The 24,759-nt window shown below is 44.8% G+C and overlaps 4 protein-coding genes across 4 annotated transcripts; 3 read left to right on the top strand and 1 right to left on the bottom strand.

Annotated features, from left to right (window-relative positions):
• Positions 1 to 703: 703 nt before the first annotated feature.
• LOC114595312 (vitelline membrane outer layer protein 1-like) lies at positions 704 to 3,150 on the bottom strand. The gene is made up of 3 exons (XM_028725617.2): positions 2,909 to 3,150; positions 1,873 to 1,967; positions 704 to 1,075 (listed from the first exon to the last, which is right to left on the bottom strand). Exons 1-3 carry the CDS (start codon positions 3,056 to 3,058, stop codon positions 781 to 783), a joined length of 540 nt encoding a protein of 179 aa, XP_028581450.2. The 5' UTR covers positions 3,059 to 3,150; the 3' UTR covers positions 704 to 780.
• Positions 3,151 to 6,538: 3,388 nt separating this feature from the next.
• On the top strand, positions 6,539 to 10,081 carry LOC114595311 (vitelline membrane outer layer protein 1-like). The gene is made up of 3 exons (XM_028725616.2): positions 6,539 to 6,776; positions 8,730 to 8,833; positions 9,699 to 10,081. Exons 1-3 carry the CDS (start codon positions 6,606 to 6,608, stop codon positions 9,991 to 9,993), a joined length of 570 nt encoding a protein of 189 aa, XP_028581449.2. The 5' UTR covers positions 6,539 to 6,605; the 3' UTR covers positions 9,994 to 10,081.
• Positions 10,082 to 15,022: 4,941 nt separating this feature from the next.
• LOC144327375 (vitelline membrane outer layer protein 1-like) lies at positions 15,023 to 17,155 on the top strand. Its single transcript, XM_077926720.1, has 2 exons — positions 15,023 to 15,193; positions 16,702 to 17,155. The coding sequence occupies exons 1-2, from the start codon at positions 15,023 to 15,025 to the stop codon at positions 17,080 to 17,082; spliced, it is 552 nt and encodes a 183-aa protein (XP_077782846.1). The 3' UTR covers positions 17,083 to 17,155.
• A 1,844-nt stretch (positions 17,156 to 18,999) lies between these two features.
• LOC114595310 (vitelline membrane outer layer protein 1-like) lies at positions 19,000 to 23,279 on the top strand. Its single transcript, XM_028725615.2, has 3 exons — positions 19,000 to 19,433; positions 21,007 to 21,101; positions 22,897 to 23,279. Exons 1-3 carry the CDS (start codon positions 19,260 to 19,262, stop codon positions 23,189 to 23,191), a joined length of 564 nt encoding a protein of 187 aa, XP_028581448.1. The 5' UTR covers positions 19,000 to 19,259; the 3' UTR covers positions 23,192 to 23,279.
• The last annotated feature ends 1,480 nt before the right edge of the window (positions 23,280 to 24,759 follow it).

The following is a 24,759-nucleotide window of genomic DNA, read 5'->3' as shown; positions in this document are numbered from 1 at the left end:
TAAATGTCATTCATTGAGGCCCATATTTACGTTTCAGGACAAAATGGCTTCAAATAAACAAATAAAATCAGCCCATGAGTACTGAATGAAAACATTAAAACTGATCCAGCTTCCCCTTGGTTTTTATTGTTAGAGGGTATGCTACAATAGTTTCATAATCTGTATTATATTATACACAATAGTCACACGCAAGCAGGAAGTATCTTCTGCAGACAATTTGTGTGTTCCTCCATCATTTATTGTCTCTGTGGCTTGCTCATCCAAACGCCAATCTGTGACTTTACTCACTGGCTAAAAATTGGAAGCAGGCTTATTTCTCACTAAGTAGTTGGACAGAATAGTGCCTCCACTTTCCCCCTCATATCTTGTCTTCTGGATATGCTAGATATGCTAGATCGGAATCCAGACTAGCTAATGGTCTAACAGGAAGTCAGTATGGCCATTGTATCAGATCTTCCCACTTAGCCGTGATGCTCACACCATGACCTTTGGCCAGTCACTCCCTCTCAGCCTAACCTACCTCACAGGGTTGTTGTGAGGATAAAATGGGAGGAGAGGAAAATGTCTGTGCCCCCTTGAGGTACGTGGAGGAAAGCTTAGAATTGGAGTGTGTGTGTGTGTGTGTGTGTGTGTTTCATTGCTTCCCACCCAGAAGTGATAAGTGCAAAATTAAGTAATTAAAATGAAAAGAATCACACACTACTTTCATGCCAATATTTAATTGTGGTTAACATTCACGACTGCTGAAAAGCAGCAGAGATACAGGGAGGTACTTGTGGTTCAGCCGCTGCAAAAGAACTTCACATCATTGAGGGCTGTGTCATCGCCCTTGCCTTGGGGAGACTCCACCCTTGTCTGAATGCCACTAATGAATCCAGTGTAGCAGCGACTGCTCCATGGACCAAAATTACCCCAGGAAAGTCCATGGCCCATCAGCCCAGTTCCATCTTGGCAGGTGAACTGGATGTTGTTGGCTGCAGTATCGTCACCTTTGCCCTGAGGTTTTTCCACCCTCAGAGAGAAAGAGACTAGATTGCCACGGGGGCAATACTGAATCCCTGTCCAGGATCCCCACCTGCCAAAGAAGACACTGACCGTTAATTAGAAATGGGACAGGAATCTGCTTGCTCCAAAAGGGATCAGGCCATTACTAGCATTGCAAGAGGAGGCTCTTAGTGTCTCAAAGGCTTTGCATTGTATTCAAAAGGTACCTGCTGCTCCTTCCTTCCCTTCTACCTTCCACTCCTGGTGAAGGCAGAGAAATAGAATCAAGTATTATTGGTGTGTGAGTCTATGAAACTGTTAAATTTCGCAGTCTGCAATAAATATTGTTTGACACAACCTAAGATCTTCAGGGTCTGAAATGACCCAGAATAATTATGTGTTTACTGGAAAAGAGTTGGGAAACCTGAAAGGGGGAGAAGTATCAGTTTATTGGGGCTCAACTTGTTTGTAGCCAGGTAGCTCTTCTGAGGAAACAGAACCCTGAGAGGATGTTGATAGGACACCAGAAGATGCAATGTGGGGCATGGGACTTTGGCCCTCCACTTCTTTCTCAAGAAGAATCAGAAACAGCAACTAGGGACTGGGCCAGATTCAGGGATCTCCTATCAACAGGATCTTGGAGAGGTATGGAATGGTGGGTAAGCGATACTATCTTAGAAGACAGGTGGTAGACACTTGATGTTGGTTGCCACTGCTCAACCACCCCCCAAAAGAGAACTGGGTAGCCATGTTGACTTGCCCTCCTATCTGGTGCTGATCTAACCCAGCCTAACAAATTTCACTTCAGCCCCTTCAACCATTATCTTACAACAATTATCTTACAATGAATTGAACCAAAGCGGAGAAGAATGCAAGAAAGCCACTCACAGTCCAACTGAAGACTCAATAACTGAACCATCCGTGCAGTGCAGGCGGATTCCGTTGAGGGCTGTGTCATCACCACGACCTTGACCTGGCTCTACCTAGAGGGAAAAGAGATGCAGAGTGTGATAAATTTTAACTGCTGAACTACTGACATCAATCTAGTTTATATTTTGGGAAATGGTTTTTCCATTTGTATGCTTTCTATGAGTATGGCCGCCTCTTGAGATATTTTCACCAAACCTGGCCCTAATGGTTCCTGAAGTGAGGGTCTTTGTGGAATTTTGGGTGCCAAGTGCCATTTTGAATCTAAATGGCAGACCAAAACATGACTTGATAATACAGCATTACATTTTTTCTGTGTTCCAAAATTTTAATAATTTCCATTCCATTCCACTGAGTTAAAATAACCCCTTATATAACAGCTACAATCTTGTGATTTCAATTAGTGTTGATATAATAGGTAATTTATAAAGTTTCAAGTGAGGAACTTTAGCTGTAATCCTTATTCTTTCCTGCCTGTGACAATTTTTCCCCATGATGCTTTCCCATCCATATATGGTGTTGTATCCTTTATTCCTGCAACTGTTCGTTGTTCTGTCATGTCTCGGGAGAAGCTGTTATCTTACAGTTTCCAAAACTCACTGCATCGCTTTGTCCCGTGATTCAGCTTCCAGTAAACAAGTCGTCTTTGCTGTTTTTCCATCCTCGGAAGAACAGTCTGAATCCAGACTGCAGATAGTTAATCCAAAAATTTCTCTTCTTGCAGCTGGCAGACTCCTTTCCTCCCTGCCTCTTATTTATGGCCATTCATCCTTATCTCCTTAACACATTCCTTTGTGGATAATCGAGGTTAGGGAGCATTTGATAACAATTCTGGCCATTTGGCCTAGCATCTCCTTAGTTAAGAGTCCATCCCTGTCCTATTGCTTCCCCACATTTCTTGTTGAGTTCAAAAACTGTGTTCTGGGGAGTGTTCAGACAAAAATGAAGGAAGGAGAGAGAGATCTGATTGTGAAAGCAACCCAACAGCAAACCTTACCTTCAGTGAGAAGCCATGAGCATATCCCCGTGGACAAAATTGGATCGTCCCCCAAGTGCCCCATGGTCCTCCATTTGGCACTGTGAGGATAGAGTTATAGTTCTTGTCTTCTGCATGGGCAAGGCAGCTGAAGAGGATCAAGAAGAGCATAGTAGTGATGGTGAAGTCAATGGAAAGCAATCTATTCTGAATCAAGGTAGAAAGAGTCCATCGAAGAATAACAGCCTTGAGAATTTATAGCCCAGAGACTTGGGCTGGGTCACATCTGGAAAACGAGGAAAATATCTCAGAAATAATAAACAAGGCGGCACCACTTGTAGATAGATTTGCATGAAATACCTATTGTGTGTCAATATTGGCTACGGAGTTAAGGAAATAGTTTGATTCTGATAAGCTTCTCAGAGTAGCAGGGTATTTGAGTTGGAACCTCTTCAAGCCAAAATAAACCTGTAAAAAGTAAACTATTCTGTCTTGATGACGTCCTGCAACTCACTTGGGTACTATATCCGTTCCCTTAGAACAGCTACAATGAGAATTCAGGACAGAGGAACTGTCACTAGATGCTGAACTTAGGAGGTGTGAACGTTCAGTGGAGACAGCCAGGAGTGGCCCCATATTCAGTCACTTAGATAGTGGCAGACTGAATGGCCAGCCAGCCAGCCAGCGGATCATGGGGCCACTGTTGTTGCTGGCCAGTGTGTCTTCTCAATCTGCTGCTTGCAAAGTGGCAGTGCAGGTCTCCTTCAGGTCCTTCCACCCCATAATTGCAATGAGAAATCAAGTAGGGGAGCAGTAGGTTGTCCCAGACTAGCAACCTTTCTTAACTTCTTACATGCTTATATAATGCAGCCATTTCCAGCCATTGTATATAAACACTTACATAAAATGGTAACACAGGCATTCTTCAGGGCGCCCTCACCCACAATGCCTCACTCTGAGGAAGGACCTGACGGAAACCAGCACTGCCACTTTGCAGGCAGCAGATTGAGAAGGCACACTGGCCTACTCTTTCCCCCTTCTAAAGGTAGCACTGAGTGGTGCAGCGGAAGCGGCAGGGATCTCATGCACTGCCTACCATTCCCGGTATAGATCATCCACCAAGGCCATTTCAGTCTGTTTGCGGGACTGAAAACCAGTATAATTCAGGAATCCCTGGAGTTGAGTCTTCACCTCTTGCTTGAACGCCTTCTCCCAAAGTGATATATTGAAGATTGGTCCTGCATCAGCCATGGCAGCAGTTCTAGCAGTAGAAGAACAAATGGCATGAAAATGGTCCGTTCTGGAGTCAGTTTGGGTGTACCATGGATTCTGTAAAAAGAGCATCTACTTTCTCTCCTCCACACCCTTCCCTCTGGCTGCAGGAGCTGCAGCGCAGATGTCATTAGATGTGTCGTGCCAGCTGAATTTACAGGTTTCTACTTGGTGTGCTTGCAGAGATCCTGCTGAAGCAGAAAGGATCAGGGAACCAGGGAGCAGAACTTGAGCACAAGAGCACGCTCCTCTTCTGTGGTTTCCAGCAACTGGTATTTGGAAACATGGCTGCTTGCAGCTGTGGATCAAATTTAGTGAGATGGAGGTCATGGTGTGGAAGCAATTTTGCTTTATCTGAAAAAAAGAAAAAGAAAACCAGACTTCTTCTACTTCTTCTTCAAATAAACACAAATTAGTAAAAACATATCTGTATGAGGAGATTCTCCGAATCTTGAGACTTCCCCCCATCCCATCCATGGAGTCTTATTTTAAGCATTTACAACTGCATATTCATTCATCATGAAAGCTAAAGGCTAACTGACATAAAACAACTTTTACAGTGAGTAGTACTAGTTTAATATTTGAACAATATCCTCAACAGGAGAGAGGGAGAAATATTATCAATTTCTGGAAAGATAAAAGTATTGCACCATTTTCAGCTGTTGTGAAATATGTTTGCAGAACTTCCTTCCCCATTGAAGGGGGAAAATAATCTTATCAGCACAATTGCTAAATATTTTTATTACTTTTTGAGTTTTGTAAGCCATAGTGACTTTTCATTTTGGAGCAAGCCTCTTAAAACGGGAAATCATGAGCACGATCAGGCAAATAGGGGAAAGTTAAAGGGTAAAGGGACCCCTGACCATTAGGTCCAGTCAGGCTGACTCTGGGGTTGGGGCGCTCATCTCGCTTTATTGGCCGAGGGAGCCGGCGTACAGCTTCTGGGTCATGTGGCCAGCATGACTAAGCCGCTTCTGGCGAACCAGAGCAGCGCATGGAAACGCCGTTTACCTTTCTGCCGGAGGGGTACCTATTTATCTACTTGAACTTTGACGTGCTTTCGAACTGCTAGGTTGGCAGGAGCTGGGACCTAGCAACTGGGGCTCAACCGCCGACCTTCTGATCAGCAAGTCCTAGGCTCTGTGCCACCTGCGTCCCTTGATCAGGCACATACCAGAGAGTAAATCCTATCAAACTCAGTGGGACCTACTTCTGAGTAGGCATGTAGACAGTATAAGGCAAAATTTACAATAAAGGAATAAACACTCCACATGTTCCCTACATAACCACCAGCTGCTGAACCATTGCAATTAAATAATTTAAATAATTTGCCCTTCAAAATGATAGGGAAGGGTAAATACAAAGTGTTTGTATGTCAGCTTCGCCATTTCCCTTCGTTTGGTGTAGGCATTTTATTTTCAGTATAAAACAGGACTTTGTTTTCATAGCTGATTGTATGCAGCAATGCCTTCTTTGTGTACTCACATTGTGTAAATATCTCTGTTGTTCGCTAGATCCTAGCCTCAGGCAGGTGTGTGCGTGCAAACACACACACACATCCCTACACATACAAACACAACACACCTAAGCATCAGGGAGAAGCTGGGGAGCGAAGGGTTGTGTGACGTCATGTGCGTCTCTCGACACTGCACAGGCCAGTGTGCCCAGTGGAAGGCTGCACCGGCCTGCATGGTGTTGGGAGATGCGTGTGACACCACAAAACCTGCAGTTTCTCCTGACACTGAGGGGGCCAGGCTCCCTTCAAAAAAATATTGAGAGGGCCAAAGAAACCTCAGCTCCCTAGAGTCAGTGAGCCTGATGTGCAGTCATATTGCAGGCCGCAGATTCTGAAGGCACACTGGGCCAGGAACAGTGTATGTGGTCAAATGGCTGCTTAGTCAGTCAGGGTCATGGCAGTGGAGATGGAACAGGGCGGCCCTAAGAGCAGCAGATGGGGTGGCAGCCATGTGAGATTCACCATCCCTCACCATCTACCATCTAAGAATTGTAGGTCAGTATGGTTCACTACAGGGACAGGCCCAGCAGTCACTACTTGAGTTTCACACATCCTGTCCTCAGCTTGTAATGACAGTTTCTTCCTCCTTTCACTTATTATAGCAGTTCTAAGGAATAATAATGCCCAAGTGAGCAACATGATGTCATCAAGAGGTCATTTTCTTCTGGTTTACTTTGCCTCAGACCAGTTCCAGCCAAAAATAACCTTGCAGCTCCGAGAGGTTTAGCAGAATCAAACTGCTTCCTTAATGCCATAGTCACTACTGACACGTAATGCACATTCAATGCAAATACACCTACTGGTGGTCTTCTTTTACCTTTTGCAAGTTTCGAAAGTATTTCCTTGTCTAAGGGTATGACCCGGCTTAGTCCTCTGGGCTATAAATTCCCAAGGCTGCTTTCCTTCAACTAGCTTCAGAGCAGAGATACCATGGATCTCACTGCCTCACCTGCGTTCTTCTTGATCCTCTGCTGCTGCCTTTGGTCTGTGGAAGCCCGAAACTTTAATTCCGTCCTTTCTGTGACAAATGGAGGACCTTGGGGTAGCTGGGGGGTAATCCAGTTTTGCCCTCAGGGATATGCTCATGGCTTCTCACTGAAGGTAAGGTTTCCTCCAGGGTTATTGTCAAGATCGGCTCACTTTGAAGTTCCTTCCTTCCTTCCTTCCTTCCTTCCTTCCTTCCTTCCTTCCTTCCTTCCTTCCTTCCTTCCTTCCTTTCTGAATGCCTTCTGAATGCAGATCTAGAACTCAACAAAAAAGATGGGGAAACAATAGGGAACTGACGAGCTCTTAAGTCTATTAGTCCTCTGCTTTATCTAAATTATGGACAATTTAGAGGTTGAGGAGCCAGGTGGTAATTTGGGCCACCAAGTGAAATATATTAGCAACTTATGCAGCAGTGCTATTTTCCTAGAAAAAGAGGTGTCTTGTTCTCTTAGAATGGCAATAGTGCCCACTTGAGAGCTTCCGGAACTGAGTTCTGGTACGTTCTGGCTGGAAAAGAAAGGCCAGATATGCAGGCAGATTATTTGGTGGTAGGGCAGTGCACCCTGTTTCACTTCTTGAGGCAAAAGGGGAAGATCCAGTTTGCCCTACTGCTGCCACCACTACCTCAACCACCTACCTTGCCCAAAATCTGTGCCAGTGGGGGAGGTGCTTCTCTGCTGATGGTGGAGGCAGCCAGGCAGATGGGGCACCCATGGGCATGCCACCTGGGGGGCTTCTGGCACCCGAAGCAGCAGCTTCACCCTGCCTAATGACTGGGCCGGCTGTGTTTGGTGGGACTCCTTACATGTAGGAGTTGTCCTACATATCTCCAGATATGTTGGACTCCAGCTCCCATCAAACCCAGCCAGCATGACAAATGGTCTGGGATGATGGGTGTTATCATCGAAAACATCTGAGAGGGATCAAAGTTGGGAAGTGTTAATCACTCAAGGTTGATAATTACGGCTGAACACAGTGTGTTTCATCACCCACCCACAAAGAATGGCTGGTGTGATAGCTCGGTTGGGCATGAGACTCTTAATCTCAGGGTCGTGGGTTCAAGCCCTATGTTGGGCAAATAATTCCTGCATCGCAGGGGGGTTGGACTAGATGACCCTTGTTTCCCCTTCCAACTCTGATTCTTTAAAAAAATTACGAATGGAACACAGTAACCAGGTTTTACTTGGTGTAGAATTCTTGAAATTAACACACCTGAGTCGTGTTATTACTATCAATGGGACTGCTCTGTACAAATTTTAATGGAATACTACCCTACGCCCTCCCTCTTAGTCATCTGCCCAGGGAAAGAGCTTTATCTCTATTGCTGCATGGTTAGAAATGGGTTGCATTCCTATCTCAGGCATGGAAAATCTACCCTGGACATGGTAATAGTAATAGTATCCAGGTGAGGCTGCAGACTTAAGGGCATGGATAATTCCAGCTGAAAACTGTTGCATCCATGTCAAGTTAATTGAACTTAGATCTCATTGAACTCATGATTTTGTCAGACTTTGGGGAATCGGATCCCTCCCCTGGTGGTAGTAAGTAAGCAGATCAAATGAAAGGAGCGTTCTTACCAGATAAGTTCTTTAATAATCACAGCGAGAAGCAAAGGGCTGTATGTCTCTCTAAATATTGGCGTTGCTCCCAGTAAAGGTTCACCCCCTCCGTCAGCATTAATCTACGCCACTCCTACATTGAGTAATCTGAGTTTGTTGCTGTTGCGCTTTCTTTTTTATCACTTTCCAAGCCTTAGGCGAAGTAGGGTCAGTAATGCTGTTCAAGGACACTGAATCTGCCAGCTGTCTCTTTCCTGGTGTTTCCTATTCTAGCTGTTCCTCACCCAGTATTTCCAAGCTTTTCCCCTCTGGGCTATGCCCCTCTGCAAACCACTGTTCTAAATCAATACTGTCCTCCTGCCCTTGGGGGCGGACAGATAAATGGGGGGGGGGGCTCCCACCATTCCTCCTCAGTCCAGTCCCTGACAGATTTACTTTGACTTTGATTTTTGCACTCCTTGGTTTATCTTCAGATTTATCTCAGTCTCTTTGTCTCTTCTCCCACCAGGTAGAGCCAAACCAAGGTGGTGGTGTCAAGGATGATGATACAGCCCTAAATGGAATTCGCCTGCACTGCACTGACAGTTCAGTAATTGAGTCTGCAACTGGACCGTGAGCATCTCTCTTGATTTCATTTCCTTTTGGTTGCAATTTTTGGGAAGGTGTTGGTGGGAGGGGCTGAACTGAAATTTGTTATGCTAGGTTAGACCAGCACAAAGAAACCATAGGGTTCACCTTGTTTTTTCTGACCTCTCAAAGGGCACCAACTCTAGCCTTTTGCTGACTTCCAACTCAACTTTGCAGGACCCCAAAATTGATAGCAGGCCTGGTTTTAGAGGTTGGCACTGTTGGTCACTTGCCAATCCCTGTATCCCAATAGGGGACCCAGTACGGACTCCTTGAGCTTTCTTATTTAGCTGCAATTCTTTCTTGCTCTCTTTACAAGTTCACTGGATCTCTTTGAGCAAGGGACAGAAGGAAGGACAGGGAGCAGCAGCCTCTGGTTATCTTGCCCTCTCCCTCTTGGTTTGCCATGGGTGTTGGACTCAGAGAAGCAGCTAAGTGAGAGGGCAGTGATGAGATTTAAGGAGGCAAACATCTCAGGCCCAGATGATCTTAGGTTGTGTTGAGCAATATTTATGGGAAATGATACATTAAAGTGATAATTAACTGTTTCACAGACTCAGACAGCTACAATACCTGTTCTTGAGTTCCAGGAGAACTGCTTCTGCCCTCACTGGGAGAAGGGAGTGTTGGGGCAGAAAGGAAGGGCAAAGGCAGCTGCTTTGTGAACCTTTGGATGCAACAAAACAAAGCCCTTGAGACATTGGGTTTCCCCAGCCACTCTGGGCGGCTTCCATAGAAACCAAAAAACACTAAAATATCATACATTAAAAACTTCCCTGAACAGGGCTGCCTCATGTGTTACTAAGGCTCCTCATGTGTTACTAATTAACACCAATGTCTTCTTTGACAGGTGGGGAACCTGGACAGGGATTCACTACTGCCCCCAAAGCAATCTGATCTCTTTCTCTCTGAGAGTGGAAGCACCCCGGGGCAAAGGTGACGATACGGCTGCCAACAACATCCAGTTCACCTGTCAAGATGGAACTGGGCTGATGGGCCAGGGACTTAACTGGGGTAATTTTGGCGCATGGAGCAATCGCTGCTCCTCTGGTTATATCTGTGGGATCCAGACAAAGGTGGAGGGTCTCCAAGGCAAGGACGATGATACAACACTTAACGATGTGAAGTTCTTCTGCTGTGACTGAACTCTATGTACCTGCACCCTTTACAGCTTATATCTGCTACTTTTTGGTAGTCATGAAGGTTAACGACTATTAAATATTGTCTTGAGAATTCTGTGTGATTCTTTTGAACAGAATTCTGCACCTATCACTTCTGGATAAGAAGCAATGAAAAATACTAAAGAAGGGGCACAACTATGCAGGTGTTGATTAACAAACAAAGACACAGTGTGCTGAATCACAGTCTGAGTCCTTTCCATTTGGTCCCGAGACTTGACTCAAAAAGAGGCCACAGACATAACTGGTTACCCTCCAAATCAAGGGCCAAAACCTGGGTAAATAAAAATGCTTTTGTCTGGGGCTAAAAACAGACAACGTTGGCACCAAGAGGGCTTCCTTAGCCCCACACTGACATTTTCGGGTTCTTTTTTGGCCTAGAACTGAACTTGTTTTTTGTGTGTGTGTGGGAGTGGGAAGCAGGGAATCACAATGCCTCAGCTTCAGATTTGAAAATCACCTGTGAGAGGATGCTTTTAAAGGTGGCTTAGAAATGTCAGCTGGCAGAATGCACCTGCCTGTGGGAAAGTTGTGGGCAACAGGAGAGGATAGATTGATTAATATTATCCTTCCTAACTTGCGCTAGCAAATTTCTTCATATAGCAGAGTACATTCCCATATCACACAGCAGGAAGTTGGTTGCAGACTCGTTAGAATCTCTTAAAATAATAAGCAATTCAATCTGGCTTGCCCAGATTGGGATATGTTCCTGGTAAGACCCCTTTAATCCCTCCTAAAAGAATAAAGACACAACAGTCTTATTCATAAGTAACAAAAATAAGCTTACTCATGATCAGGCAGAGCACAGTGTGATCCCTGGAGGCAGGCTTTAGGCTTAAAGTTACAGATACATAGAAATAGGTTTACCCCATATGGGAGATAACCCAGGGACTGCTGGCTGAGAGAGCCAGCAGTGCAGTTCAGGTGAAGCAGGAAGCAGGCAGGACGAAAAAGAAGGGAGGTGGCTACGTGTCTTGGCCTTTTACCAGGTCTGGAAAGGTCACGCCCACCTACTGGTCACATGCAAAGGAAAGGATGCCCCAGCCAGGTATAACAGGAAGTTTAAACTGGCTGGACCAACATTCCCCTGCATGTCCACTCTAGCCAAACAGGTAATGTTGTACTTGACTGCTCCAGTGGATTCCATCCCCCTCCACCCCCCATTGGAATACGGGGAAAGAGCAGGGCTGGCTGAGCTGCCCAAATGGCTGTCACCAGGAGGCGTAAGTCACAATACTGTACTGGTAAATGTCTTGGTTATATGCAGCAGCCTTTGATGATATATGGTAGAACCACAAGGCTTCCATGAACCAGCCTTGGGTGTCAGTAGAGGCTCCCGCACCAGATGTTTCAAGGCAGCACTTCTGCGCCAGTAACATAGTATCTATGGTCAGCGGCTATGACCCCTGCGCACCTGCCTGAGCCAGGCACCCTTAGGCCACTCCTGCCACTACCATCACCCTGGTCGGATGCGTTGAGCGGTACCAACTGGTGGAACTGAGAAGCGGAGCCGCAATAGCAGCAGCTGGTGCCCAACCCCCTCTCCTCCCTGCAGGTCCCAGTGCATCACTGTGAGGGGTTGGGCCATCTCCTTCCCACACACTCGCCCTTCCCCACTCCCTTTCCCTGTTTGTAGAATTTGGGACTCTGCACAAGGCTGGATTAAGCTTTTTCCTTTACAGGGAACCAGACAGGGGGCCTGCTCAGTAGCGGCGCCCGCTCTGTGGAACGCCCTCCCTTCAGATGTGAAGGAAATAAGCAGCTATCTTATCTTTAAAATACATTTGAAGGCAGCCCTGTTTAGGGAAGTTTTTAATATTTAATGCTGTATTGTTTTTAACACTCAATTGGAGCCGCCCAGAGTGGCTAGGGAAACTCAACCAGAGGGGCGGGGTATAAATAATAAATTATCATTATCATTATTATTAGGCAAAATAAGCACACGCTTATCAAGAAAAGGGGGGCACCACAGAAATTTTCCTTTGCCAGATTTATCATGGACCATATATTGCAGCTGAGGGGAAAAGGCTCCCACAACAAATGGAAGAATTACAGGCATATATACCACCACAACAGCAGTAAATAATAATAAACAATAATAAAATAGTAATAATAGAGATTAATGATATATATTGATACAACAAAATTAGACTAACTGGTAAAATGCTACTCGGCCCACCAAGGCTCCTCACCAAGGAGCATGGGAAGCATTTGAGTAACACACCTTCACACGGCAGCTGACAAACTAATGCATCATGGCATAAAGTTTGGAAAGCTCTCCTTTAAGGCTTCTAACGCTCTTAATCTGGCCCTGACCCTGCATGACTTAATGAAAAGCTGTGATGGCTTAAGGGTTTTTGTGGGGGTCCTGGCAATCTTTTTAAAAAGTCCGTATTGCCTTTATCTTTAAGTCTCTCAGTTATCTTAGCCATTTCAGTGTATTCCATCAACTTTTCTTGCATTGTTCTTTCGTTGGTATTTCATCGCTTTTCCGTCTTTGAGCTAGTAGAATTCTGGCTGCTGTTGTTGCATACATAAATAAATTCTTGTCTTTTGGTAAATCTTGACCTACAATACCTAATAAAAAGGCTTCTGGTATTTAGCAAAGGTTATCTTGAACATTTTTTTTCCAATTCATTATAAATCATATCCTAATAGTTTCTAATTATTTTACAATTCCACCACATATGAAAAAAGTACCTTCCTTTTCTTTGCATTTCCAGCATTTGTTGGAGCTTGTTCTATACATTTTGGCCAATTTCACCGGTGTAATATACCATCTATACATCATTTTCATATAATTCTCTTTCAACAGTATGCAGTCCGTAAATTTTAAATTACTTTGCCATAACTTTCCCCAATCTTCCATTTGTATATTATGTCCTATATCTTGTGCCCATTTAATCATTACTGATTTTACCTCCTCATCTTTTGTCTCCCATTCTAACAATAAACTATAAGTTTAATAATTTACCATTCTCTTCTATTATTTCTCTTTAGAATCTAGATGCGGTATAACTAAATCATGTCTTCTTTTTGCAGGTTTATTTTGGCTTGAAGAGGTCCAACTCAAATACCCTGCTACTCTGAGAAGCTTCTCAGAATCAAACTATTTCCTTAACCCCCTAGCCAATATTGACATACAATAGGTATTTAATGCAAATCTATCTACAGGTGGTGCCTTCATGTAGTGGCACTTTCTCTTGTCTTTCACCTTTCCTGAATTCTCATTGTATCTGTTAGGGTGCTCACTGGAAGGACAGATCTTAAGAGTAATTTTTTATTAACCGACCAATCACATCAAATCAAACCAAATTACATAAATTCCAAATTACATAGCCGAATTTTAAATTTTTGTTGGGGGTACCCATATTTCAAGTTCTGAAGTGGATCCAATCAACTTCTTGCTTCTTACTGCTGTTTTAATGTCCACAAATCTAACCTTATGATGTTCACAGTACTATCCAGTCCTTTCTTCTTGTTTTTCCACATCTCTTGTTGTTATTTTCATATATTTTTCCTTTCTCTTTGTGACCTCTGATAGTCTCCACAAGCTGGTTAGACAGTTTGTAAACTGGCGTGGATATATATATATATATTATCCAGTAGCCATATCCAGACGTTTTCCATGTAACATCACTTCCATACATCAAAACAGTCTTAGCGTCATTAATCTTCACCAATCTGCCTCCTTTCTCAAAACCTCTGAGGAGATTCACCAGGAATGCAGTCTGAAAACAAGTCCGTTCCTTCTCTCGGCTATAAATCCTTTGGCAAGATGGCGACTCCGAATTAATTGCTGCGCCATTCCAAAAGCTCTTATTGCTTCTCGATCTCCATAAAGCATACTTTTGGTTAAAGTTTATCTCCACACAGACCTTAATCATCCTGCTTGGGTCAGTTCAACCGACGATTCTAATGAGGAGGGGTTCTTGTAAATCACATAGAAGGAAAGTAAAAAAGGTCCCCCCCCCCCCCATTCAGTCCCGTTGTCAACATACCCAGCCTTTGGTGTATCTTCATCGTAAAATATTCCTGTTTCTCCAACCTGTCGTCTTCTTTCGCAGAGGTCACTTCAATTAGCAGACTTCACTCCCCTTCTTCACTTGAAATATGTGCATTTGCTTCTTTTGTAATTAATTATTCCAAATTGCTGCAGCTAGTGCGCGATCAGAGACAGCGTCCAGGAGAGCCGAGGTCCACACGGGGGCATTCTGCCTAGGGCCCTCACCCCCTTCTTTCGAATTACAGGGTTATTTATGGGCACAGCAGGCAAGGGCAGTGTTCCCTATTTCCTTGGGGCAACAAGGGAGGCTGCCTACTCCCATAACAGCCTCTTAATTACCCCGTGTGGGTCGGAGAGATGGTATTGTCAGCCATCTTCCAATGCACCCCCTAGTGGCCCCCCACTGGAAGGACAGATCCTGAAGCTGAGGCTCCAATACTTTGTCCACCTCATGAGAAGAGAAGACTCCCTGGAAAAGACCCTGATGTTGGGAAAGATGGAGGGCACAAGGAGAAGGGGACGACAGGAAAAGATGGTTGGACAGTGTTCTCGAAGCTACAAACATGAGTCTGACCAAACTGCGGGAGACAGTGGAAGACAGAAGTGCCTGGCGTGCTCTGTTCCATGGGGTCAATGAAGAGTCAGACACGACTAAATGACTAAACGACAACAACAGAATACCCAAGTGTGTTGCTGTACACAGTGGAGGCAGAGGAGATTAATTTTTGCAAGATTAATTCCCTTTGGTTGAGTTCAAGATCAGATTCACAGTAACCCTGGGTAGTTCAGTGGAATCAACCTGTTTCACAACGTTCCTTGCCACTGCTGAAATGATGTGGTTTTAACGAAACTCTGTCTACAGGTGGTGTTACCTAATCTCTTACTGTGTTCTGAAGTAAGTGACACAGCTGAAATTTCTGGGCTATAAATTCTCAAGGCTGCTATTCTTTGATGGACTCTTTCCACATTATTCAGAATAGATTGCTTTCCATGGACTTCACCATCACTACTATGCTCTTCTTGATCCTCTTCAGCTGCCTTGCCCATGCAGAAGACAAGAACTATAATTCTATCCTCACAGTGACAAATGGAGGACCATGGGGCACTTGGGGGATGATCCAATTTTGTCCACGGGGATATGCTCATGGCTTCTCACTGAAGGTAAGGTTTGCTGTTGGGTTGCTTTCACAATCAGATCTCTCTCTCCTTCCTTTGTTGTTTTTTTTGAACACTCCCCAGAACACAGTTTTTGAACTCAACAAGAAATGTGGGGAAGCAATAGGACAGGGATGGACTCTTAACTAAGGAGATGCTAGGCCAAATGGCCAGAATTGCTTTCAAATGCTCCCTAACCTCGATTATCCACAAAGGAATGTGTTAAGGAGATAAGGATGAATGGCCATAAATCCATAAATAAGCGGCAGGGAGGAAAGGAGTTTGCCAGCTGCAAGAAGAGAAGTTTTTGGATTAACGATCTGCAGTCTGGATTCAGACTGTTCTTCCTAGGCTGGAAAAACAGCAAAGACGGCTTGTTTATTGGAAGCTGAATTGGACAAAGCGATGCAGTGAGTTTCGGAAACTGTAAGATAACAGCTTCTCCCGAGACATGACAGAACAACCAACAGTTGCAGGAATAAAGGATACAACACCATATATGGATGGGAAAGCATCATGGGGAAAAATTGTCACAGGCAGGAAAGAATAAGGATTACAGCTAAGGATAAATGGCCATAAATAAGCGGCAGGGAGGAAAGGAGTTTGCCAGCTGCAGGAAGCCTCTAGGCCCATTAGAATGAATGTTTTGAAGCAAGATGTGCAGGCAGCTTTCAAAAAATAAAAAAACCCTTTTTTTTGCTGTACTACAACAACCACAATCCCTGAGAAGGCCGTTATGGGCTAACATGCCTTCCTTAACTTCTATAAAGCAGACATTGCAAGTTTATATAAGATCTTAGGACAGGTGTTCTCCAGGCTGACATAATCCACAATGCCTCACTTTGAAGGAGGGTCCTGGGCTCCCACCATGGCTATCCATAGAAGTGGCTGCATGATCAACTGGCATGGTGTTGCTGATGGTAGTGTGTGGTCCTAGGAGCATTGGAGTGGGCCTGCATGATCCACTAGCCCATGTAAGCTGCGTAGGTGACAATGGCTCAGGCTGGGACCAGTCCTGGCTGTCCCTATGTGAGATTCACAATCCCATCCTCGGCACGTGGTGGCACTTTCTCATGTCTTTCACCTTTCCTGAATTCTCATTGTATCTGTTAGGGTGCTCACTGGAAGGACAGTTCCTGAAGCTGAGGCTCCAATACTTTGGCCACCTAATGAGAAGAGAAGACTCCCTGGAAAAGACCCTGATGTTGGGAAAGATCACAAAGATCAAAAGCACAAGGAGAAGGGGACGACAGAGGACGAGATGGTTAGACAGTATGCCAGCTCCCTCGGCCAATAAAGTGAGATGAGCGCTGCAACCCCAGAGTGAGCCACGACTGGACCTAATGGTCAGGGGTCCCTTTACCTTTACCTATACCCATGTACCAATGATACCTAATTCTGTGCTCCTGGCCAAGGGCCACTACCTTCACTGGGAGGAGAGAGTGTTGGGAAAGGAAGGACAGGCAGAGGCAGGTACAGTGTGAACACATGAATGAGACTTTTGGAGCATCCAGTTGGAATGCTCACAAAGGCTTCATCCTGTTTTGAGCAAGCAGAGGGATGTTTGTGCATTTCTAATTAACATTGATGTCATCTTTGACAGGTGGGGATCCTGGACACAGGCCCAATATTGTTCCAGAGGCAATCTGGTCTCTTTCTCTCTGAGAGTGGAAGAAGGCCGGGGCATAGATGATGATACAGCAGCCAACAACATCATGTTCATCTGCAAAGATGGAGAGGTGCTGAAGGGTCATGGACTTAACAGGGGTCATTTTGGCTCACTGAGTCGTCGTTGCACTGGTTCTATCTGTGGGATACAGACAAAGGTGGAGGATAAACAAGGCCTGAGTGATGACACAGCACTTAATGATGTACACCTCTACTGCTGTTTCTGAACCTTCTGCGTCTCCACATCTTACCATGTTTCTCTGCTATTTTCAGTAGCCGTGGATGTTAACTATCATTAAATATCAGCTGGAGAATGGGGTGTGTCAATCTGAATTGTGTAACTCTGCACATTTCCCTTCTGAATGAGAGGAAATGAAAAAAAGAAATTAAACAAGGGGCACAACTGTGCAGGTGTTGCTTAACCAACATACAGATATTGTGCTGAGTCACAGTCTAAATTCATCTTGCTGGTTCTGAAATCAAACATAGCACACTCTGGCGTTTCCAACCTAGAACTGAAATTATTTTGGTGGGTGGGGAAACATATTTAAATCCAAATTTAGAAAGTAAAATAGCTTGCATTGTCTGTGGGGCTGCTTTTGAAGGTGTTAGCTGGTACAGAGTGCATCTGCTTAGTTGCTGGTGGGGGACAGGAGTAGCTATACTGACTGTTGGAGGCAATATGCCTCTGAATAACACTTGCTGTGAATCACCAATGGGGAAAGCACTGGTTTTTGATTTTCCATAGGCAGTGGCATAGCGTGGGGGCCGGCCGCACCGGGCGCAACATCTGGGGGTTAGGGTTAGGGGGCGCAAATCCACGGGTTATGGGGCGCAAATCCACGGGTTAGGGGGCGCAAATTACTTGCCTTGCCCCGGGTGCTGACAACCAACGCTACGCCACTGTCCATAGGCACTCGGTTGCCCACTGTGAGAACAGGATGTCAGATGAGATGGCTGGTGGACAGATCCAGCAAAACTCTTCTTATGTTAAAAGATCAGAGCACATAATATCTATGCTTTATCAGTGCCATTGCTTACCTGTTCATTTCTGGACTCAGTATAAAATGCTGCAGATTACCTGTAAAGCAGCAAGTGGTTTGGGGCCAGGTTATCTGAAGGACCTCCTGCACCGAAATTTATATGCCCAGGCCTTGAGTTTAGCTTCTGAGGCCCTGCAGTGGCATCTGTCATTCATATCTATTTGATTAGTCAGGCCAAAAGGGGGTGTGTGTGTCTATGTAGGGCCTGCATACTTGTGAAATTCCCTCACTAGGCAACTATCTTGTGACTCCAGGGATGTTTATTATACAGTGGTACCTTGGGTTGAGAACTTAATTCGTTCTGGAGGTTCGTTCTTAACCTGAAGGTACCACTTTAGCTAATGGGTCCTCCCGCTGCTGCCTCGCCGCCGGAGCATGATTTCTGTTCTCATCCTGAAGCAAAGTTCTTAACCCGAGGTAATATTTCTGGGTTAGCAGAGTCTGTAACCTGAAGCGTATGTAACCTGAAGCATATGTAACCCAAGGCACCACTGTATCTGCGGGAAGAAATCATAGGGCCACAGTTGAGGTCCTATGTTAAGGGTGAATCAGCTAAACATTGCCTGTTTAGTTCATCAGAGGATTCCCATCTGGCAGTTAGAGAAAAATGTGGAGGCACTATTCTGCCCAACTGCTTAGTGAGAAACAAGCCTGCTACTCACTTTCAGATTATTTAGCCAACGAGTAAAGTCCCAGATTTGTATTTGGGATGGGGGTAGGAAGTACAAACCACAGAGACCATAAATCCCCCCCCCGTCCTATTCCTGGTTTGTGTCATTACCATATACTGTTAATTTTTATTTTGGGAATCTTAACATGTGGCACACAATTCTCCTGCCTAGAACTTATATGTTACCCCTCATTCCACTGGAATTTTCTTTCTTTCTGGTAGTGGTTTTTTCCATGATCTGCAGCCTGCGAACTGTAGGTCAGAATGGCTCATTAGGGGCCATCCTGTGCCCCACCATGTATAATTTACAAATCTAGACTCAGCATTTAGTGACGTTTCTCCCTTCTTTCACATCTCCTGAATTCTCATTGTTGCAGTTCCAAGGATGTGGATATAATACCCAAGTGTGTTGCGGGACATTGCAAAGATAGAGAAGAGGTTAAATTTTTGCAGGATTATTTCGCCTTGGATGAGTTCCAGCAACTCTGAGAGGGTTTGGGGAATCCAACTCTTTTGTAAACTTCCTGGCCACTTTTTGACATGATGCGCATTTAATGCAACTCTGTCTTCTGGTGGTATTGTCTGACTTCTTACTGAGTTCTGGAAATAGCAGCACAGCTCAAAGTCCTGGGCTATAAATTCCCAACTTTCTTTAACTTTCTGCACCTCGATTCAGAGCAGATTACTTTCCATGGATTTTACCATCCTGGCTGTGGTCTTCTTGACCCTCTCCTGCTCCCTTGCGCCTGCAGAAGCCAGAAACTATAATTCTATCCTCACAGTGTCAAATGGAGGACCGTGGGGTATTTGGGGTGCAATCCAGTTTTGTCCAGCAGGATCTTATGCTCATGGTTTCTCACTGAAGGTAAGGTTTGCTCCTGAGATGTTGTCACATTCAGCTCTCTCTAAAGTTCTTCCCCTACTTTCTTTCTGAATGCTTCCCAGAACATAGTTTTAGACCTCTGTGAGAAGGGGGCGGGGAGCATAGGCAATGGCTGTACTCTTAAGTCTATTATTCTTCTCCTTTGTCTAAAAGGTGGAGAAGTGTTAAGGAATGATGGGCAAGATATCAGCAACCAGGTGATGGGCTGGTTTCCTCTTCGCCTACCCTGAGGTTGATCAGGAGAGATTCTGTTAAATTCATTTCTTTACTGGGAAAGTATTCTAGCATGGTTTGTTTCCGTGTGTGTGTGTGTGTGTGTGTGTGTGTGTGTGTTTAGGGGTGCAAGTCCCCCTCAATGCCACAGGTTGTATGTAAGTGGTTGCATCCTGTTGGCGACTGGGGCCAGTGACCTTTGGGCCAGGTATGGTCAATGAAGCCCTTCCAACTGTCTCACAAGGCAATATCTTTTGGAGGTACTGTATTCAGCTCAGCTTTACTCAAGAGAAGCCTGATGCAATTAATAGACTTTAGTAGTGTTCATTAATGGGACAAATCTGTGTAAAGCTTAGTTGAATACCATCCCTATTTCCCCCACCCCCAGTGATCTGTGCAGGGAATAAGAGCTTTTTCTCAATGGTAAGATTGTTTCCTTTCTGTGCTATGTGGTTAGAATGGGACTCCATGATATTATTGAATGCCACCCCAGTCTCTGAGTGGTGCAAGATTCCAGAGTTTCCGGGCATTTAGCTGGGGTTCATGTTTTCTTTAGAGTGAGGCTGCTCCTCCTGCTCCGCTGGCACACATGGAGTAAAGAGATCTATTAGCAGCCACTCTTCATCTCCATCCTGCAGTTTGTCCTCCACTGAGGCACTTTTCTCCTGCACCCCATTTTCCACAACAGGCTCCCAAGGGGTAGAGAAATCAGTCATCATCAGCTCCTCAGGTAGCTGGTCTCACTGCTGCACTAACTGCTGCTGGAGCATCTACCTGACCTACTCCAGGGAAGTTGCTGTTCCTCCCCTTCATTTTGGCATGGGCACACCTTCCTCACAGGTCCACCTCCAGGAAACACAAATCTCACCTTCTGACACCACTGTCGCATACCAGCCCAATTTCCAAGTGGTGCGAGATTCCAGGAGTTCCAAGTGCTTACCCAGGGTTCAGGTTTCCTTTTAGAATAAGGCACAGTGGAGACTGTGTTGTCTTTATGATCTATGGTTTAATTTGCACATGTATACAACCTGAGCCTACAATGGAGAGGTTTACAGCATTACCTACAAAAGGTAGGTTCTCTCTCTCATAGCCACAGCCTTGGATACAAACAGAAATCAAACATTATTCTCTAGCCCTCTGCTTGCTGCTGTTCTTCTACCTCACACCACCAAAAACTCTGCTCTAAAACCCAGGCTTGTCTTTCTAACTATCTAAGAGTTGAAGGATGGGTCCCACCCATTTGGTGTCTGGCACAGAGCCCCTTTTCCTTTGTTCTCTGAATGGGCCATCACCCAGATAATCACCTCATGAGGAAGCTAGCCTGGCATATTTTTCCCAATAGGTAGAGCCAGTTCAAGGCATTGGGGATGATACAGCCCTGAATGGAGTCCGTCTCCACTGCACTGATGGATCAATAATTGAGTCTTCAGTTGGACCGTAAGTAGCTTTCTTGCTTTCATTTATTCTTTGGTGTAATTGTTTGGAAGATGGGAGGGGCTGACAGGAAATTACTTATGCTGGGTTAAATCAGCACCACCAAAAGGTGAACATCAGGATTCATACTGCCTGTTCAAAACTCTCAAGTGGTATCAACTCTAGCATTTTCCTGCTTTCGAACACTACTTTGCAAGACCACAGAATTCATGGCAAATCCAGCTTGAGGGGCTGGCACTGTTGGACACTTGCTGAGGCCTGTACTCCAGTAGGGGACCCTGTACCAACCTCTGGCTCTTCCTTGCTTAGCTGCTGCTCCTCCTTGCATGTTCACTTAACCTCTCTGAGCAAGTGAGTAGTGCAAGGAGGAAGGAGGATGAGCAGATTCTGTTCTTCCTGCCCTCCTCTTTTGCCATATGTGTTGGACTCAGAGAAGAAGGCAAATGAAGGGGCAGTGATGACACTTAAGGAGGGAAACATTAAGGCAGAGCTTTCCAAACTGTGTGTCACAACACAGTTGTGTGTCAGCTGCAGTGTGTAGGTGTGTCGCGTGAACTCTCCCCACACTCCTTCATGAAAAGTTTGGAAAGCTCTGTATTAAGGGGATCTTACTCAAGGCCAAATCTGGACCTGGCTCTGCCTCATGGAAGCCAACAAACGAATAGAGACAGACTCCAATTCTATTCAAGAGAACCAGGATGTTCTTAGAAAACACCATATTACTGTCAGGGATTAAATAACTGGAAGGACTAAGTGAAGTTATTTGTTTGGGGGTTGCATTGAGTTCAGTGAGACTTACTTCTAGGTAAAGTGTTTGTCACTGGAAGGACAGATCGTGAAGCGGAGGCTCCAATACTTTGGCCACCTCATGAGAAGAAAAGACTCCCTGGAAAAGACCCTGATGTTGGGAAAGATGGAGGGCACAAGGAGAAGGGGACGACAAGAGGACAAGATGGTTGGACAGTGTTCTCGAAGCTACAAACATGAGTCTGACCAAACTGCGGGAGGCAGTGGAAGACAGGAGGGCCTGGCGTGCTCTGGTCCAGGGGGTCACAAAGAGTCAGACACGACTAAATGACTAAACAGCAACAAAGTGTTTGTAGGATTGCAGCCCAAGTCAGTTATTGTTTTTCCTTACAGGACCACTAATTATTAAAGTACTAGCCCACATTTCCTCCACATTAAAATAAAGTACTTTATTTTAAAAGTACTGTTAAAACAAAACATATTCGAAACATTTGAAAACAATTTTAAACTATCTAAAGCCTACCCCTGTGCCCAGGCATATGATACCCTAGTTGTTGGTGTTTTCTTCTTGACAGCAGGGATGGAGGATCATAATCCTATATCCCACATTACATCCTCTGAAATATACTGGTTGTTTTGCTTCAGGAGAGTTCTCTAACTTAAAAGAAGTCGAGCCCTAGTGAACTGATCTATGTGCCCTGTCATCTCTCTCCTTTTCCAGTAAATATATAATTTTGCTAGATCATTCTACCAAGCAAGATTTATTGTAAATGGAACATCAAAATGATATCAAACAGTTTCGTAGACTTACTAGCTCTACCTAATTCTGGGTTCCTGGCCATGGACTACTGCCTTCACTGGGAGGGGAGAGTGTTGGGGTAGGAAGGAGGGGCAGAGGCAGGTACATTGTGGACATTGGAAGGCAGCAATGGAAAGGCCTTTGAGGCTTTTGGAGCATCCTCTTGGAATGCTCACAAGTGCTTGATCCCATTTGGAGCAAGCAGAGGGATCCTTGTGCATTTCTACTTAACATTAGTATCTTCTTTGACAGGTGGGGATCCTGGAAAGAAATTAAATACTGTCCCCAAGGCAATCTGGTCTCTTTCTCTCTGAGAGTGGAAGAACACCAAGGCAAAGGCGATGATACAGCAGCCAACAACGTCCAGTTCACCTGCCAAGACGGAACTGCACTGACAGGCCAGGGACTTGCCTGGGGTAGATTTGGCTCTTGGAGCAGTCGCTGCTATTCTGGTTCTGTCTGCGGGATCCAGACAAAGGTGCAGGGTTACCAAGGCGAGCGCGATGACACAGCACTTAATGATGTGGAGCTCTTCTGCTGTCGCTGAACACTATGGTGTCTCCTTATCATACAGTGTTTCTCTGCTACTATCAGTTGTCATGGATGTTAACCACAATTAAATATCAGCTTGAGAATGGTGTGTGTCTATTCTGAACCAAATTACTTAACTCTGCACCTATCACTTCCCAATGAGAGGCAATGAAAAATATTAAATAAGGGGTGCCCTTATTATGCAGGTGTTGATAGTGTTGGAGGCACTGTTCTGTCAATTTGCTTAGTAAGAAACCAGCCTGCTACCAACATTCTGTATTTTCAACCAATATGTGGGGTGGGGTGGGGTGTGTGGAGAAGTGCAAGTCACAAAGGTAATAAACCAGGCATAGGCAAACGTGGCCCTCCAGATGTTTTGGGACTACAATTGCCATCATCCCTAGCTAACAGGACCAGTGGTCAGGGATGATGGGAATTGTAGTCTCAAAACATCTGGAGGGCCACGTTTGCCTATGCCTGTAATAAACTATGGGGGAAACACAACAACTGCCTGCAGAAAGGACTTCCCAGTTGTGTGCGAACATCAGTGTACTTCCTGGTGAAGTGACCACTGTCCCAAATAGCTGTGTGATTGAGCAGCAACATTTATATTTCATAAGCAAGAGGGAGCACCAAAGGCAGATGTTCATGCTATTTTTAACTTGGGTCTTCCTTCCTTCCAGGTGTGTGTGTGTGTGTGTGTGTGTGAGAGAGAGAGAGAGAGAGAGAGAGTCTGTATACATTTTTAAAATCACCCAGTCAACACATATATAGTCCACCATTGTACCTATATTGAGGAATGATGACCTTAGTGTTAATGTTTCATTGTCCAAATGGAAGCCTCTGAACAGGAGACAATTGCCTGCCCCAATACAGAGATAGACAGCAAGGTGCATCTCTCTGTGTCTAGGCCTGTCAACAGTGAACCTGATTTTCCCTTTTGATCATCTAGTTCCATTGAATTGAATGGATGCATCTTTAGGTGTGGATGAAAGTGCAGATTCTCATTCATGGCCAATACTTAATGCATGCGAATATTTTTCTGTGATTGGGGCCAACACCACACATGGCTGATCTTGCCTGATTATTACAGTTGCTGCTATGGCAACTTGCCCAAGAAGCCCTTTGTTAGGGAGACTATTGGTTAATGGTGCATAGTGGTCATAACTGTGCATCATGCATATTTGACAATGTTCTTATTGTTATCATTTTTGATCACCACTTCTATAATGCTCAGATGTCAACATTTGCTTCATCATCTGGGATCTGCTGGCATATGGAATATCAGGTTTATCAGGCTATGCCCAGTTTCTTGATAATTGACAGTGCTCATCTAATGCTGTGTTCTTCTTGGAGTTTGGTAAATATATTGCAGCAGTGTGCAGAAAGAAATTGTCTGGTAGGGCTACTGGTTGAAAGGATAAATAAAAGTTAAGATTTTTTTGTTCATGCCAAGCAATCCAGTTCTAAGTGAGAGTTTTTCATGTGGCCAAGATGGAGCCAAAATGTTAAACACTGGAACATGCTAGTTCATACTGTTACTGTCTGAACCTGGAGATGGGATGGGAAGGAAATAAAGCTTAA

The sequence above is a fragment of the Podarcis muralis genome, chromosome 4 (genome assembly GCF_964188315.1).
Source record: "Podarcis muralis chromosome 4, rPodMur119.hap1.1, whole genome shotgun sequence".
Lineage (NCBI taxonomy): Eukaryota > Metazoa > Chordata > Lepidosauria > Squamata > Lacertidae > Podarcis > Podarcis muralis.
The sequence above is the reverse complement of the archived record's forward strand: the minus strand, read 5'-3'. Positions and strand labels throughout refer to the sequence as shown.